The sequence below is a fragment of the Euprymna scolopes genome, chromosome 44 (assembly GCF_053919585.1).
Source record: "Euprymna scolopes isolate OS-2025 chromosome 44, ASM5391958v1, whole genome shotgun sequence".
Classification (NCBI taxonomy): Eukaryota; Metazoa; Mollusca; class Cephalopoda; order Sepiida; family Sepiolidae; genus Euprymna; species Euprymna scolopes.
The window spans coordinates 18,309,098-18,327,362 of NC_136525.1; the positions used below are offsets into that span (position 1 = coordinate 18,309,098).

The window sequence follows — 18,265 nt, forward strand, 5'->3', positions numbered from 1 at the left end:
CGAATGGTGGCCTTATAGAGGTACAGGATACTTTCGGGTGCTAGTAGTTTTCTAGCACGGTAGACAGAACCTACCTTTTTCGCAGCTTTTCTGGCAATGCTCTCAAAGAAATTTTTCCAACTCTTGTTTCCTGTGAACGTTAGGCCGAGGAGTTTAAAGGATGTGCTTTCAGATAAAGAGTCTTTGGCCATTGCTATTGGTGGTAGAGAAGGTTTCTTGTAGTTATTGAAGGAAACAAGTTTAGTCTTAACAGCATTGAATATGACCATTCATTTTTGCCCCCATTCCACTACAGATTGGAGGTCATCCTCTATTGTTTTTGCCATTTCTCTAGATATGTGTTCATTTGTTTTCCTGTTGTGTCAGTTATAGAGAGTGGTGTCATCAGCATATATACCCATCTCACAGACAATTTTGTCAGGGAGGTCATTTATGAATATTAGAAATAATAGAGGTCCAAGGATAGACCCCTGAGGCACTCCCACATTTATATCATATTGTTTGGATGTACGACCATCGATAACAACCTGGATTTTTCTCTTATCTAAGAAGGATTTAATTATGTTAATATTCATCCAGTGATACCGTATGATCTGATTTTCCTGAGAAGACCTTCGTGCCATACCCTGTCAAAAGCCTTAGATATATCTAGAGCTACTGCTCTACCCTCTCCTGCTTTATCAAGTGAATGGTATATACGCTCAGAGATTACAGTTAGGATGTCTGCCGTGGAACGGGCTTGCCTAAATCTGTATTGTTGGTCTCTCAGAAGTTTAGCATTTGTAAGGTGATGGACTAGACCTTGGTTAACAATGGACTCAGATATTTTGGCGAAAAGTGGGAGGAGGCTAATGGGGCGGTAATTTACTAGGTCAGTTCTTTCGCCAGAATTCTTGAAAACTGGTACCACAGAAGCAGTTTTCCAGCAGGCAGGAAAGCAAGATTCCTTAAGGCATTTGTTGTAAAGTTTGGAGAGAACTGGCGCTACTTCGGCGGAGCACTTTTTTAATAGCACAGCCGGGATGAGATCAGGTCCACATGCTTTTGAAGTGTCAAGATTTTTTATGATGGCATGCACCTGAGATGGGGTGATTTCCAGATCGTCTAGTGTGGCGTCTGTCCACAAAGGAAAGTCAGGGAGGGGGTGGTTGGCAGGGTCCAGTGTGGAGTTTGAGGCGAACCGACTGGCAAGCATGTTAGCCTTCTCGGTTGCTGAGCAAACAATCTCATGATTGTTGGATAGTGGGGGAATTGTTGATTGCCCATTATTTATTATACTGTTATAGGTTTTCCTGAAGTCACGAGTTCCTAATTTCTGTGCTTCAATGCATTTTTTGGTGGTTTCAGTAAATTCTCTCTTAGCTGTCGCTATTTCTTTAAAGTTATTTCTGGCTTCTATATACTTCAGTCTGTTTGAACTGGACTTATGTCGGTTAAATCTGCACTACGCATGCTGCCTTTGCGCGATGGCAGCTGCAAACCATTGGGGAGAGTGAGGCTTGCTATAAAACTTCCGCGTGGGAACATGTGCTTCAATTGCTGTTTTGAACCACTCAGTGGTCTCGTGTGCACTGTTCAGCAGGAAGTGAGAAGATATTTCGCCTGATGAGATCCCTGATGGCTTCTCAGTCAGCTTTTTTATAATATCTCGTTGTTTTGAGTAATGGCTCTTCCGTGTTGGCTCTAGAGTTTAGTGCAATTTCAATTATTATCACTACATGATGAGCATTTCCAAGTGGGCTGTGGGCATTCGTAACACAATCATCGGGGACTGTGGTCAGAAACAGATCTAACAGTGATGCATGTTGTTCTTGCTGGTCAGGGAAACGGGTTGGAAACATAACCGTCTGTGATAGAGAATGAGATAGAGAGAAGCTATATGTTGTGCTACCAACTGCGTCTGTGTAAGTAGAAAATCCAAGCCAGTTGTTGTGGTGGCCATTGAAGTCACCAAACACATGCACTAGTGTCGAGGGAAAGTGCTGTATCTATTCTGTCAGAGGCTTTGTTTATTAAGGTACAGTCCTGGGTCGAGGGAGAGCGGTAGAGAAAATAAAAGTAACTAATGTTATGTTGCATGTTAAGTCTAAAGCACATAAAGGCTTGATCATTAAATTCTAGTTTTGTTTCTCTAGTCAAGGGGAGGGTATTTCGAATATAGACTCCAAGCCCGTGCATATTTCTGTCAGAGTCCTTATGGCAGAGTGAGGCATATTTGGGCATATTAAAGTAGTTAGAGGGGATGGAGGAGTGTAGGTTAGTCTCACTTAGTGGTAAGATATCCGGGGTGTTTGTTAGGAGAAATGCTTCAACATCATTTAAATTAGTTCTAAGCCCACGGATGTTCATAAATTCAAGCCTCAAGGAAGGAGGCAATTTGCTTTTGTTTGAGTTTTGTCCTGGTTTAAGTGTAATTTTAGATTGTACTGTCATCATTTTTTTTTTTTTTTTTTTTAGAGTTTCAGTTTAGGTAGGGGTACGGAACAAGTGGTTATGCAGACTACTAGACATGCAATACAAGTAGACCACCAGCTGACCCTCCATCTACTAGGATTGTGACCTCAGGAAAGCCCACTGGGGATGAGTGCAGGGTCCCTTTTCCATGCGCGACATGGCACTGCAAACATCCCGATATTATTCAATTGTTGATGGAGCAGCTGCTGTAAGCGCTACCAAAGAGTTAGGGCCCCTGTACTACCAGTCAGGAACAGCAGCCAGAAACTGTCAATCCGGTACCCTCAACCCATCAGACGATGGTCAACCCAATCTACCTGTACTGGCATTTTGGCATTCATGCACTCACAAGCGCCCAGTTTAGAGGGGTGGGATGTGTTGGGAGAGGGGAAAACGGCGTTCATTGCACTAGTCCGGAAACAAGATCGACCACTGAGTGTTTCTGTCGAATTCCTGTGATTCGACCTCTACGCCTGGCTAATAGGCAAAAAAGAGTATAGAAGCCAGGCGATAGGCAGTGCCTATCTACTCCTTAAGCAGTTTAGGTTTGCAGACCAGTAATTTGTTTGAGTCACCAGCTCTAGGAAGGTTGTCATCCAAGACTGGAGAGGCCTCCCTCCCCTTAGGTTTAGCTTCAGAGTTTTCCTTCTCCTAGACGAATGACCTGGGAAGATCTACAGGTCCATCAGCACCGAGAGGGTTTGCCCTGCGCCTGGGTTTTAATCCAGGTATTTCTGCAACCTCACGTGGGTAGTTAATGTGACTGGGTTAGTATGTAAATGTTATATATCTACTGAAAAATTACACTCCTCAAAGTGATTACGGGACATTGCTATTTTATTGTTACTGGAGGAGGGGGTGAGTAAAAGTTAATGCAATGGAAGCAGCTATATTTGCAATAGGTTTGTTGGATGGAGTTAGTATATGGTTTAATATTTTTCCTTTAAATTTAGAAATTTTTTCTTTTCCTTATTTTTATGTTGGCTTAGGAATAGGATAACACGTTACAAGATCGTTTGATATTAAGAATTAACTAAAAATGTGATTGCCCAGGCTCCGGGTGTTTTAGATGGCAGGAGGGTTAAGATGTATCTTCAATGTAGATACAAGTAACGTCATTTTTGTTATGGTGAACAATACAGTACAGGTATAATTGGAAGTAAAATTATAAGCTATGTCGTGTTCAGTGTGAATAATAGAGTAAATAGATATATGGGCAGATTTCCTGCGGATGCGAATATATGGAGGTTGTAGGTATTAAGTATGTTTCCACTTCTAACGGAGATATCTTCAGCTTTCGTTTGAAAATCATGAAGTTATATTTTGCATTACAGAGAATCGGTTCAGATTTTGTATTTATTGCTAAACTAAGGAAGAGACAGCTATTGCTATGTAATATAGATTGATGTAAATCTAAGTATAGACTATGGCTAGTGAGTATCTATCTGGGTATTAATAAACTAATGCATGTTTTAGCGGTAGCAATGTATAGATGTTTAGTGATAATGTCTTCCAGTCGGTCAGCATGCGACGGTAAAGGGTTGGAACCTAAGAAACACCCTCCACAGCGTGTGTAATGTCAGTGTAGGTGGCAGCGAGGAAAGTAGAGTGGACTGTTAGTTGTTAGGAGAGGATTAACGTACAGAATACAGTAGAATTAATTATTAGAATTTATAATAAAGTAAAGTTTAGTTAGAGAAGGAAAAAAAAAAGAAAGCTAATTATTTTTTCTTCCTTTATTTTTTTTTTAAACATGCAGATCAGACTAAGGCAGTCGTCTTGGAGGTAAAGGATATATTGGATAAACATGATTCTTGTCAGCTATTTTATCGCCAGATTAAAACCAATTTGAAAATATTATTGCACAAATATCACGCATTTTGTAGCCCCCCCCCCTCATATTTTGTTTGTCTCTTTTTACTGAACAAAATATGGAACCCTGTAGGTAACCAAATGAACATTCAGTAAAACCGTATTTCATATTTAATATACAAATGTTTATGATATTATTAATCGTTAAACTGTGTAAATCTTAAAACCTAACAAAATTATAACAAAGATTAATTATTAATTGCAGTTTGAAGAAGATAAACAAAGGTTTAAAAAAAATCATTAAGTCGCTTCTGCTTTTCCATAGTTCGTATAGTCAACACAAAGCTGCGGTCCAATCTTCACAATCGTTTGGCAGTCCCTATGATCATTGTCTTCGATTTGAATTTTCCGTTTTGTTTGTCGCCGGAGTCAATTTGCAAGGGCAGATAACTCTAAGCCGATCAATTATCAAAATGTCTTTTAACAAGAGAGATAACTGTAAAAATGCAAGAGTTGTCTCCCTTTAAACATTATTTCGGAGAACTTTGCTATTGATCTAATTCAGTGAAATGAATAATCTCACCAGTAGTCACCACGCTCACACATTGTTTGTCAAAAATAAACAAGTTCAACAACAGAGTTTGTAATTTCAAGGAAGAATTTCATCTACAAAGCTGCATAAAACTACCTGCTGAGCTATTTTTTTTTATTATTTAAAAATATTTTTTTTTTTATTACATTTTCCCCCCAAACAAGGCACAGTGTGCTACTTTCAAAGTAGGGGGCTACTTTCAGGGACATAAGTCGCAGGAATACTATGTAGGGAGTTGAGCAGCAAGATGTATGTTCACATTACACTTTTGGGAAAGCAGGAACCGGGAAGAAAATTCCAAAGTATAGTAGTTCTAGAGAAGAAATTATTATAGTAAAAGGATTTCTTAAATCTGGGGATCTTTACTGTGTCGGGTTGGGACTTTGCTGCTTGTCAGGTTTGTCGGGGGTTTTTACGTCGAGGGAGTACAGGAGCTTGTAGTTCTTTGGAGCATCCACCATTAACATACTTGTAAAACAGGCAGAGGGATGCAACGTCGATGGGACAGAAGTTGAAGCTTAGATGACAGGTCAGTACAGTTGGGGAAGCAGGGACCTGGAATGGAATTCCAGAGTCTAGTGGTTCTACTGGAGTAGAAAGATCTTTTACATCTAGGAATCTCTACTGTGTGGGGATGAGATTTAGCTGCCTGTCTGGTTTGTCGACGGTGTTTACGTTGTGGGGGCACAAGTGCTTGCAGTTCGTCAGAGCCTTCTCCATTAAAATACTTGTAGAACAGGCAGAGGGATGCAACATTTCGTCGATGGGACAGAGGCTGAAGCTTAGATGCCAGTTCAGGACAAATCAGGTTGGCGACTCTCTTTTGAACCCTGTCCAGGAGTGAGAGACAAGTAGCAGATGCACCAGCCCAAATGTGACAACATTATTCCATACATGGGCGAATGGTGGCTTTGTAGAGATACAGGATAATTTGAACTGAAATTGTAAGTTCTCTTTTCTTGTAGCAATTTGCAGAAACTGAATTCTACTACTTTGAACTTTGCAATAAATCTGCTATCTGAAACACCACTCACCATTTCGGTGCAGTAATGGATATGCTTATTTTTTTCTTTTTAGAAGACAATGAAAGTCTTATTTGGTAACATAAATGTATGTGTGTGCGTAAGTATGCTTATTTATACAAACATTATTGGCTACATATGCGCATGCATGTTTCTGTAGTGCCTTTATTCAGAGGGCACCACTTCGTCAGAGAATTCTAAGACCAAAGTTAAGCTTGATTTTGGTCTTAGAACTGACTACTACAGAAACATGTACGCACATATGTAGCCAATGATGTTTGTATAAATAAACATGACATGAATATGTTCTGTTCATACATCACTCTTGATAAACGCACAGGTTTCAGTTGATTTGCATCTAAGAAAAAAGTATGCAACCATATATATATATATATATATATATATATATATATATATATATATATATATATATAAATTTTTTTTAAAGTTTATTTTTGAAATATCGTTAATTTCAATGTATACCGTTTTCGTTTTTCAGGTCTATATTGTTATGTTAAAAACCAGTCACCGTTAATTTCGAATTAAGCTCAATATATCTATTTAATAGGTGCAAAACTTTTTTGAAATTAGCTAACGAAACAGCTGTAATAAAAAAAAAATCCAGGAGAAAATAAACAAAAGTTATAAAAAAGAAAAGTAAATGTTGCTCTTTCTTTCTATATATACATCTAGCTATCTATATATCAATAAAAGTGAACCTTTCTGTGTATCTGTGTATCTGTGTACATTTCCCTACGCAGTAACTCTCTCAATTTTTAGTCTACACACTCGAAATTTGATATACAGGGTACTGAGATTTGGGAAAATCGATGTGATCGGTTTTTGGCCAGAAATTTGGCGATTAAGGGGTTAAAGTTCAACGATTTGTCCTTTGAGAACTCTACCAAACTCCTCCGACAATTTTGGGTCCATTCACTTGAAATTTTAGATATAGGTTCCTTGGACATGGATCTAACTTAATAACTTGATTTGAGCTCAAAACAATAAATTTTAAAGGGTCATAATAGGGTCAATTTTTTTAAAATTGACCTTTTTTTTCTCAGCATACACCTCCAAACAGCCAGGCAACGCCAGGCACCCATGCTAGTATATATATATATATATATATATATATATATATATATATATATATATATATATATATATATATATATATTAAAAGAGTTTATTTGTGGTACAGAATTTACAAATGACAGAAAAAAGAATTCTTTTGAACCATAGATGTCTTTCGCGCCATCCTCATAAGGCTTAGATCGTCTGACGAATCAGCAGGATAATTTTATTGTCCTGTCGATTGAAACTTGTAATAATTTAAGTAAAAATCCCGGAGGTTGAAATAATAAAAACATATTTATAAATAATTAAAAAAATAAATGTTTATATAATTGTTGCTTGCACGAAAGCATTGCTTCCAAGAAAGCCTCCATCAGATGATGACTCTGGATTCAGACATGGTTTCGGGGCAGAAGCATCATTACCCTTAGCCCAGAGCGCCCCAGTATTGATTGAGTTTCTTGCATTCACACGGTTCGCCAAAGAGAACCATAGGTTTTCAATGGGGTTTAGGTCCGGACTTTGAGGAGGCCAATCCAAAAAAATACATTTTGCTTGTTCAAAAATTCCATTACATGCTTAGCCTTGTAGCAGGGGGTGTTATTCTGCATGAAAATAGGTTTTTCATGCTCAGAATTTGAAGTATTGGGATGACATGATCTCGCAACAAGTTCTTGTATATTGTTCCATTAACTCTGGTATTTAGACGGACCAGATCAGTCGTTCTTTCCAAAGAAATCATTCCAAACACCATTACGCTACCCTCACCAAACTTAACCGTTTTCTTTGTGCATGTTTTATTAAATCTTTCGCCAGCAAACGTCCTTATAAATTTCTTCCCGTCAGATCCATATACATTAAACTTACTTTCATCAGCAAAAAATACATTTCGCCACTGATCATCTGTCCACAACATATACTCTTGAGCAAATCTGAGTTTCTTGTTCTTTTTTATCGACGGTTTCTTAGCTGGTGATCTCGCAAACAGACCAATTTCATTCAGGCGTCTTGATACTGTTTTACGAGACACTTTAATGTCATGATAGGCATGTAGTTCACGAGAAATGCTGGCAGGTGTCTGAAACCTATCGTTCAGTGCCATCTTCTTAATCAATCGAGCTTGTCTAGGAGAACTTATTCGAGGTCTGCCATTTTTCTTTGGTGGTAGAATTTTCCCAGTATTCTTGAAATCCTTTATAACTCTCCCAACAGTACTTTTCGACAGCTCCAAGTCATCAGCTATCTTCCATATTGAATGGTTTCCCCATGAAGTTTAATAGTTGATTTTTTGACGGAAGCATCAAATTTAGGTGTCATAATGATGGTGAAACCGGCTGCAATGACTTCAAAGTGACGTAATCGACTTATTCGTCATTTTAGTACTTAAAAAGTGGAAAAACTGACTACAAAGTCCAAAATTATTTTCTTTGCATTGTCCCACGGTTTTGGCCACTTTAATTTAAAAAAAAACTTGAAATGCCCATAACTTTTTTTTCTACCCTTTATAATGAAGTGTAATTAATACAGCGTATCAACATAAAAGATATGTTAAATGTATGTAAAATTGAAAAAAATTGAAAAAAAAACCTAAATAAATAAATAAAAAAAAACTAAACTGTCCCAGATTTTTGGCCGCTAGTGTGTGTGTATATATATATATATATATATATATATATATATATATATATATATATATATATATATATATATATATAACAACAAATAATTATCAAAGTTTTTTTCCTTAATCCATTGATTTTCAATGAATGGATCATCTCATCGGAGGAAATGTTATTAGTAAAATAAATGTGGGTAATTATAAATTTTGTTTATTGAAATGATGGTGAAATATATATATCATTATTATTATTTCATTAATCTATATAAATTTTTTTGCATCTCTCTCTCTCTCTCTCTCTCTCTCTCTCTCTATATATATATATATATATATATATATATATATATATATATATATATATATTTATATACTAGCAAAAGTATCCGTTGTTGACTGGGTTCAAAAACAGCCTACAGAAAATGGACTCTGATTTATGAAAGTATGATAGGTTATGAAAAGGAAGGGTTGTAAAGAGATAGCTTCGAATTTGAGGGTATCAAAACCAAAGCAAAATATGATGAAAGTAAAAATAAAATAGATAAACCCCATAATTTATTATACCATACCTGTTCACACTGAAACACTTATCACAATGTTCTGTAGATCTATATTAAAAAACCTTGTTAAACTTTGTGACATATTTCCATTCTATGGAGGTCAGGTGCGAACGAACACCCCGTAATTTTATTATATCATATTTCTTCAAACTGAAACATAATTATCAATGTATACTTATGCAGATAGATATGAAAAGTCTTTATTAAAGTTTGTGCCTATTTCCATTCTATGGAGGCCAAGCACTAACGCAGACCCCACAATTTTATTATACTATCCCTATTAAAGTTAAAACATACTTATCAAAGTATTATTATGTACATCCATATCAAAAACACTTGTAAACGTTTTTTTTTTAATTTTTAAATTTTTTATTTCCATACTTTGTGGACCAGGCGCGTACACAGACCCCACAATTTTAATGAATCATCATTATGCCAGATCAAACATACCCATTCCTGTGTCTCGATACATCTTCTATCATTATATGTGATCAGTTTTCTATAATAGTCAACCATATCAGAGCCTATTCGTGACCAGACACACACACAGACGTTCAGCTTTATATATATATATATATATATATAAGCGAGATAAGACACTGATAGAATTCAGATGAAAAATCCTGATAGATATTACTTGAAGTAATACTTTCAGAGACCCTAGCCAAAAAGGAAAAGCTCAATATTTAAGAACAGAGCAATATACAAGTTTCGTGGTTAAATTTTAAATTCTGAAAAAACAACACATAGAGACATATGGACTACCCAGGTTGTATCAACTTCTCTTTTCGTATAATTTTCTCCATATAATTATCCACAACCACTCAAAAAAACTATTTTCAATAATTGTGCTGAAAAGCAAAATAGCGTCCATTCGCAGCTGAACATTTTGCTAACTGCATTTTATTTCTTCTGATGATATGAGCCATTGTTGAAAATCCATGGATTAAGGAAATTAAAATAACCCCTTCTATATATTCCTTTTGTCAAGCAATAAATTTTTAAATCGAATATATGTCTCTATATGTTGTTTTTTTTTCAGAATTTAAAATGTAACGACGAAACTTATATATATATAAACTTATATATATATATATATATATATATATATATATATATATATATATATATATATAGTAGCATCCAAAACCAAGGGACAAAAATATGTTCCAAAATGGGTAAAATAAATTCCGCAAGCCATGCTGCTGAACTTTGTCTAGTATCCTCATGCCAATTTTGATCACAATCTATTACATTATTGTGATTTTATAAAATATATAAAATTCAAAGCTTAAGCTTAAAGAGTCTTAAGAAAAAACTGAAATTTAGAAAATCTTGCTTAATTGGTATCTAATTTATCTGGATCAAATTCAATGTAAATCTGAAATATTAAACTTTTTAAAATTAGAGGTTGTTCCCATATTATTCTTCCTAGACACCTGTGAAAATACTCTGGAAAAATAAAAAAAGAAATTTGATGAATGTTTATTAATTGATGTCTACTACCTATGGTTAAAACTTCACAAAAAGTTTACAGGGAAATGACAGAAGATATGTGTTCAAACAAAAAAGGAATATTTCTTACTTGTAATTTCCAGGCCTTTTTTTTTTTATCCATTTTTAAAAAGATTTTGAAATTTTAAAAATTGTCCACAAGAGACTAAATTTAACTCGACCTGTCAATCATATAAATCGTCTAACTCATTCTACCTAAAGCTCCCCCAAAAGTGGAGAATTCGGAAATTTGGATAGAATTTCGAGTGGAATCCTTTATTTACTTCATGGGGGTAGCATGCTCTTGTTCCGTCAGCCATGACTGGATAGAGGTCTTAAGTAATTTGCAATTGTATTTTTCGGTCGCCCAGACTGAGAATTGAACCTTTAACCTTCAAGAGAATATCACTTTTACAATTTATTTTTTCAAGTATTCTAACTACTGCATCACGGGTCCTTGCAGATCTCGAAATTCTGTTCAAATTCCAGAGTTTGACAAAAACATTCCCGAGTTCAACAAGATATGTCTGAAGAAGGTCTGAGGTTACATTAGCATTATTACTTATCGCATCGTAGTAAGTTCAATTTAAATTCCATACAGGTGTAAAGGTTTGAAAAGGTGCACCTATAGATCAGATTATGTTATATATTAAGGATCCTATGTCAATAGTGAACGAGTCAGCTAGTATAAAGTTTTACATGGGTGCACTAAGTGCAGGTCATGATGACACTAAATTTGCAATACAGAACAGACAAGGATGAATTTACACGTCCATCCTCCTTTTGTCGGGGGACCAAAAACAGCTTTATTGATTATCTCCGTTAGTATGACTTGTATAGAGAAAGGGTTAGTATTGGAAAGTGTTCCCGTGTGGAGACATAGATTAAAGATTACACAGGCCTGTTCAAAGAAAAAGAGTTCATGTGTGTGTGTTGAAGCTATGGTCCGTAGCCGTGATGCATTATTTGTCTCCTTAAAGTTAGTAGAAACATGCGTCACGAAAGATTAGAGACAGTACTGTAGGATGAGAAAGAGAGTGCGTATGTGTATTGCATTGAAGTCTGTGTACAGAGGTAGCCATGTTGGTTTGTTATTATTCAAATTTAAGTTGAACCCTGAGCCTGAAGGTTGAGTGAGTTCTGCTGAGTCCCAAGAAAGAAGTTAGGGGTGAACAGTTCCGTTCCACGTCGAGTTGCTGTCAGTCCAAGATCTAGAGAGAGAGAGAGAGAGAGAGAGAGAGAGAGAGAGAGAGAGAGAGAGAGGCTTAACGTTTTATAAACCGAGTTACCTGACTGAGAACTGGCTTCTGATTGGGCAAGCCACGAAGGACGTGTATTAAAAATCTCCAGACGGGAGAATTCGCTTCTGATTTTGTTCGGTGCAATTTCGTTTGCTACAAATTTCAACTAAAAGCAATGTTATCTATCTACTTGTCAGGCCACAAGTAGTTAAATATTACTGCATTATTACATAAAACATGTATTTTCATGATTCGATGATTCATAGACATCCGTCATTAATTCTAACAAGAAAGACTGCAGTTGCTTCCCTTGACTTCATGCTGTTTATTTAAGTATAATGTGCAATTTATTTCAAAATCTATTTTCATTAATAATTAACTTTTACTTTATCGTTTTTCGTAATTTTTTAATATGTTACTATTTTCGACATGACAATTAAGTACGTATCATTAGTTTGTATTGAGATTCAATATTTCGATTTTTGATTTTCGCCCTATTAACGAAGAAGCAGTGAATGAAGCAGAAGCACCGTTTTTGCATCTTGGAATGGAGGATATTTAATTCTCTCCCACTGCAAGAACTTTGACACCAGGGTCAGAAAGTGGTAACGAGAAGTCAGCGACCCCGGGACTCTGACCTGTAAAAAGTTACTGGGCAGCCCCGTTGGCATTTCCCGATAAGGGCGCCTCCGCCTCAGGCAATTAGCAATAAACTAACCCGTTCTCAAAGAGAGAAGGCAAAGCCTGGGAGGATAGACCTTCTGGAACAGCACAGAGCTAGCATTACACCGCAATCAACATGGACCAAGTCATTACAAAAATGATTTAATCTCGGGGCCGGGGATAAAAATCCTACTTGAAGACCGGCCATCCATTTTGTACTGTGTAAGATCGCTGGATCAGATATTTATTTCGCAGTTGACTGTTCATTTTCAGCACCGGTTTCTATTCACCCGGTGTTACGTGTTTATTTTGTTTTTACGCCCAGCATTTTTCTTACATTTTGTTTCTTCTCTCTTTTATATTTTGATTAAAAATAAGAAATGGATAAAATCGCCGAGAGGCTTTTCTTGGGCGCCTTCGAAGACGTTTTGATGTTAAGCTCGTCCAACGATGCCGGTATTTCACACATTCTTTCATTGCTTGATCGATCTCTGCCGATTTCCATTCAAAATCAGTTCACGTGCAAATTTGTGAAAGTCTTTGATGTTCCCGATGAAGACCTGCTCAGTCATTTCGAAGATTGTCTTCGGTTTATTGACGAAGGGCGAGACAACGGTACTGGAGTGCTGGTACATTGGTGAGTACTCGGATGCAACTTGCATGCGATTATTTTTATCTTTTTTTTTTTTTTTAATTATTTATTTATCTCGTAGTGGTACTTGTACAGTTTAATCAACACATTAAAAAATGAAAATATCGAAAAAAGGTTATATTGTACGTATCCGTTATGGAACGAAGTTCTCGGGGGGGGGGGGAAATCACTTAATTTCATTAAGTAGTTTTTTTTTTTTTTTTTTTTTTTTTACAGCGAAAAAAACAATTTGTTATGATACTGAGCAAAAGGTTCGATTTTTAGGAAGAAAAGCTAGTATTAAAGATGGGGAGGGAGTATCGGCGCTTTACATGGAGTTATCTCCCCGTGGCGTGTTCAGCAAGTTTCACAATGGCTGACTTCAACGCGCTCTCATAAGAACGTGTTTTTCCGCTGTAAAAAAAAAAAAACAACAAAAAAACTACTCGATCAAATTAAATGAAATTTTTGGTGCTAATGCAGAGAGTGATCCGCGCTATTTTTTAAAATTGTATTTCCACGTTTAATTAAAGTTTTATGATATGTTTCTTTATTCAATTGTAAGGTTAAAGTACAGAATAGGTACAAAACACCTTCCCTTCCCCATGTTAAGAATGGCTTTTTAAATAATAACGTTATTAGGTGCAAGTCTATAAATGGGCCACAGCAAATATTTTATACAATAAAAATCTGAAAAAAAATCTGTATAATGTACGTACTTGTCACTGCATGAAGATGTCATATTCCAAAAATTACGTAAATCGATCAAGTATTTTTTTTTTTTTTTGATTTAAGAAAATCAAATATTATCGGAGGTTTAATCGAAGATTTGGCACGCGCCATCTTGTTTGAGAGATAACGCCAAATATGGTCTGTCAACAAGGGCTGTACATGCAGACCATCGAATATTTTATCAATCAAGTACTTTTTTTTTTTTTCTAGGGATAATAAATAAATAAATTGACTTCTTTTAATAAAAAGAACGTGTAAAAAACTAGTTTTTTTTTTGTTCGTCTGAAAACAGACTTTAATAAACGAAGTACTTTTTTTTTTTTTGAAGAAGAAGAAGAAAAAAACAAATTTTACGATTTTTGTGGATAATAAATAAATAAATTGACTTCTTTTAATAAAGAGAATGTGTCTTTGGGTTTGTATTACTGTACACATAGATTCGAAAAAGTTGTCAAAAAACGAATAAATCTCATCAAAGGCAAGATAAGTTACTTTTCTACCTAACTGGATAATTTTTTTAGTGTTGTTATTCTATGTAACATGTTTATTCAGTTTTATAAAACTTTCTGAAAAGTTGTAACTGACTGATTTCTATATAATTTTGTTTGTCTATACTTTGCGATAACTCTTGGGTGTGCCTCAGGGGCTCTTTTAGGGCTAATAAAAACACTCCATTTTTGGAACTATTTCACCATATTTGTCCAAAATTTTCTGTGTATGTCTATTTAGCAGTTTTGCATGGTGCTGAACTCAAATTTAAATATGTTAAGGCCTAAAACTGCACTGTTTATTCATTTTCACCAGGATTTGACGTCCCCTGGGGACTTTTGTGACTAAATGGGGGGGGGGGGGTGCAAATGCTAAACTTAGTCATTTTTTTATGCCTCGTTCACGGGGGACCATGCATGCTTCACTTGTTTTATTTTACTTCAGTCGAAGTTATCAAAATCAAGAGCCTCCTTCCTTATGAACTGGAATAGATACATTGAGAGCATTGCCAAGGCTGCTGCAAGGAAGGTTGGCTCCCTCTACCGTGCTAGAAAACTACTTACGCCTGACAGTATCCTATACCTCTATAAGGCAACCATTCGCCCATGTATGGAGTACTGTTGTCACATCTGGGCTGGTGCATCTGCTTCTTGTCTCTCGCTCCTGGACAGGGTTCAAAAGAGAGTCGCCAACCTGATAGGTCCTGAACTGTCATCTAGGCTTCAGCCTCTGTCCCATCGACGAGATGTTGCATCCCTCTGCCTGTTCTACAAATACTTCAATGGTGAATGCTCTGACGAACTGTAAACACTTGTACCTCCCCGACGTAACTACCCCCGTCAAACCCAACAAGCTACTAAGTCTCATCCCTTTACAGTAGAGATCCCTAGGTGCAAGAAAGCCTTTTACTCCAATAGTTTCTTCCCCAGAACTGCGGGTCTTTGGAACTCCCTTCCGTGATTCTGCTTTCCCAACTGCAACGATATGCAGAAGTTCAAGTGTAATGTCAACAAACATCTTTCTACTCATCTCCCTTCATAATGACCCTGCTAATTAAGTCCCTGATAGTAGCCCCCTGCTTCAAAGTGGCACTGTGCCTTGTTGGGGTGAAAATTGAATTAAAAAAAAACAAAAAAAAAAAACAATTGATCTCAATATGGATTCATGGATATTTGAATATTCAATTAAATCTTCTTTACATCTCAAATGTTGAGTTAGTAAAGCAGTTGACAACATTAATTTTCCCCAGTTGACCATTTGTTATATTTTTCTTATCGTCTCTTGGTTTTATCGGATTCCAGGACAAGAATTCACCTAGACTGGTGGAGTATCCAGCTTTGTTTTTACTTGAGGTAACATCACAGAAAAAAGTGCACCATTCCTTGTAAAAGCCAGTGTGGGTTAGTCCTAGCAAGGATATCTGGTACTAGTACACTTATTCATCCATGCTGAAATAATAACGTTATTATCTAGAAAGTCATTCTTAACATTGGGAGGGAAGGTGTTTTGCCCCTATTTTGTACTTTAACCTTACAATTTGATACAAACAAATATCATAAAAGTTCCTGTTAACTTTCAAAAAGACTTCATCTGTCGACAAAAAACAGACTCAACTAAGTCCAAAAGCTGTTTTTGCCATCTGATGAAGTCTTTTTAGACTGAAACAGTAGATTTGTCGTCATGACTAATGGTAATTTTGTTTACCTAAATTGAATAAAATGATATATATATATATATATATATATATATATATATATATATACTTGTAATGTAAACTTCAATAAAGCTTTTCTAAATTGCCACAATTAATTAAGCTCAATAAAAATAGATTTCCACTTTCAGAGCATATATATCAATGGTAAACATTCCAAAGCCACAGATGTATTTATTTCACATTCGTATTGTTTTGTTATGTTGTGTCTTACACATGTTTCATTGAATGAAAGAAATTCATCAAAACAAATCGTGAAAAAAGTACTTTAACCACTCCCTAGAACTTTTCATATATATATATATATATATATATATATATTTCTGCAGAAATATATTTTCTTATAATATATATCAATCCTTATTTAAGAAGCTCAATGTAATTACAGAGCAATGTAGAGAATAAATGACAAAAAGTTATATTCCAAAATTCATGATGCTGACTATCTTATAATTTATGTCTTTAATTCAGTTGACTTATACAATTCTTGATAGTATCTGTTTCGTAGTACAAAATCAATCACTTAATTATCATATTAATTAGTGAATCTATTATGCCCTTAACTCATCAGAGGAAATAGCAACAATCAAATCGTCAAAAGGAATTGAAGTGTGATTTGACATAATTAAAATCCAAAAATTGGAAGAGAGACTGTAAATACCTTTTTATTTTTCCATTACACCATATTGAATTTTTTCTCTTCCAATTTTCTTGGGGGGGGGGGGGTCATTTTGATTATCCATCAAGAAACAGATGTATTCTTTTAAAACATCAACACCATCATCATCATCATTAGAATTCAATCGTGCAAATTCTCTGAATTCGTATCAATGGGGCCACCCAGACGACGGGCTGACTCTTAATCAACTAGCAAGGTTCTCTCGGCATTGCCCGGCCTCCTCATCAGGTCACACAAATATGCGAAGCTGAAAATGAGCGACATTTAAAAAACATTATTTTTCATAAATAAATATTGTATTAATTTTGCATTTTTTCAGTAAATTTCCTGATTTCTTAGTCAGATTGTGTTAAAATTGCAGAAAGATTTCATCAAAAATAACGTATCTAATAGAGTTCAAAACCCTTCAGTGGCTTTTTGGACATGCTGTATAAATTTATTAATTGGATAAAAAAGTTTTAAAAACCCGTTTAATCTAATAAGATTGTATAAATAGAAATAACTCAATTAAATTTAAAAATGATTATGGTTCTTTAACTGATTATAAACAAATTATGATAAAAAAAACATTAAAAAGGAAAATCCTATATTAATGTTAAGAATGATTAATTAAAAATAATTAAATCACAATAAAAGAATTATAGTTAATATAGTAATAAATTCAATAAAAATATTAATAAAATGGAATTCTATATGTATATAAAATTTAGGTCTAATCAACAAATACTATTACTGGAAACAAAATTCAATATATTAAGTAATTAGTTTTGCATAAAAATTAAACAAATGTATGGACATTAAGGTGTAATATACATATTACAGTTATTAATATTATCTAAGTAATTATAAATATAGATTAATTATAAATAATAAATTAATAAAATACTAAATAAATTTTTTTTTATTCATGTATGTCAAAATGAATACAATTTATTAATACGGAAATTTGGGCAGGAGCTGCTAGAAAGGACTTATCCTGCCTTAATAGAGTTCAAAATAGACTTCGTAGCCTCGTAGAAGATGTCTTTTTCTCTTCCCTGCAACCTCTTTCTCACAGAAGAGATGTTGCGAGTTTGTCTCTGCTGTATCGTTATTTTCATGGCAAGTGCTCGTCTGAGCTCCAATCTATGGTTCCCCCTCACCAAACTTTCACAAGAAATCCCCGTCTAGCAGAAAACACTATCACTAATTTCCCCCACTTTTTATCTGTGCCTAAACCTAAACGTAGATTCCATGAGCAAAGCTTCTTTCTTAGAACTGCACGCCTATGGAATTGTCTTCTGTTTTCCTGCTTTCCACAATATGGTTGTCTTCAAGTCTAATATAAACAAGTTTTTGATGAGCCGTTCCATATAAGTTAACAAATTTACAGAATTTACATTACTAAATGATTACTATATTGTCCAATTTCTACTGTACACTCTTTAACCCTTATCTTCGAGTGGCATCTTGGCCTTGATAAGTGGTGATGCCTATGTAAAAAAAAGTAAAAAGCT

General features: G+C 35.2%; 1 protein-coding gene across 2 annotated transcripts in view; it reads left to right on the forward strand.

The window, feature by feature from the left end:
• Positions 1-12,797: 12,797 nt before the first annotated feature.
• The window catches only part of LOC145268720 (dual specificity protein phosphatase 12-like), an 81,681-nt gene continuing 76,213 nt past the window's right edge, over positions 12,798-18,265 (forward strand). Inside the window, exon 1 of one of the 2 annotated variants that reach the window (XM_080124270.1) lies at positions 12,798-13,164. In XM_080124270.1, coding sequence (XP_079980396.1) covers positions 12,908-13,164 — 257 coding nt within the window. In that variant the 5' untranslated portion in view covers positions 12,798-12,907. The remainder of the gene's footprint in view (positions 13,165-18,265) is intronic. The other variant, XM_080124271.1, reaches the window with a different exon arrangement.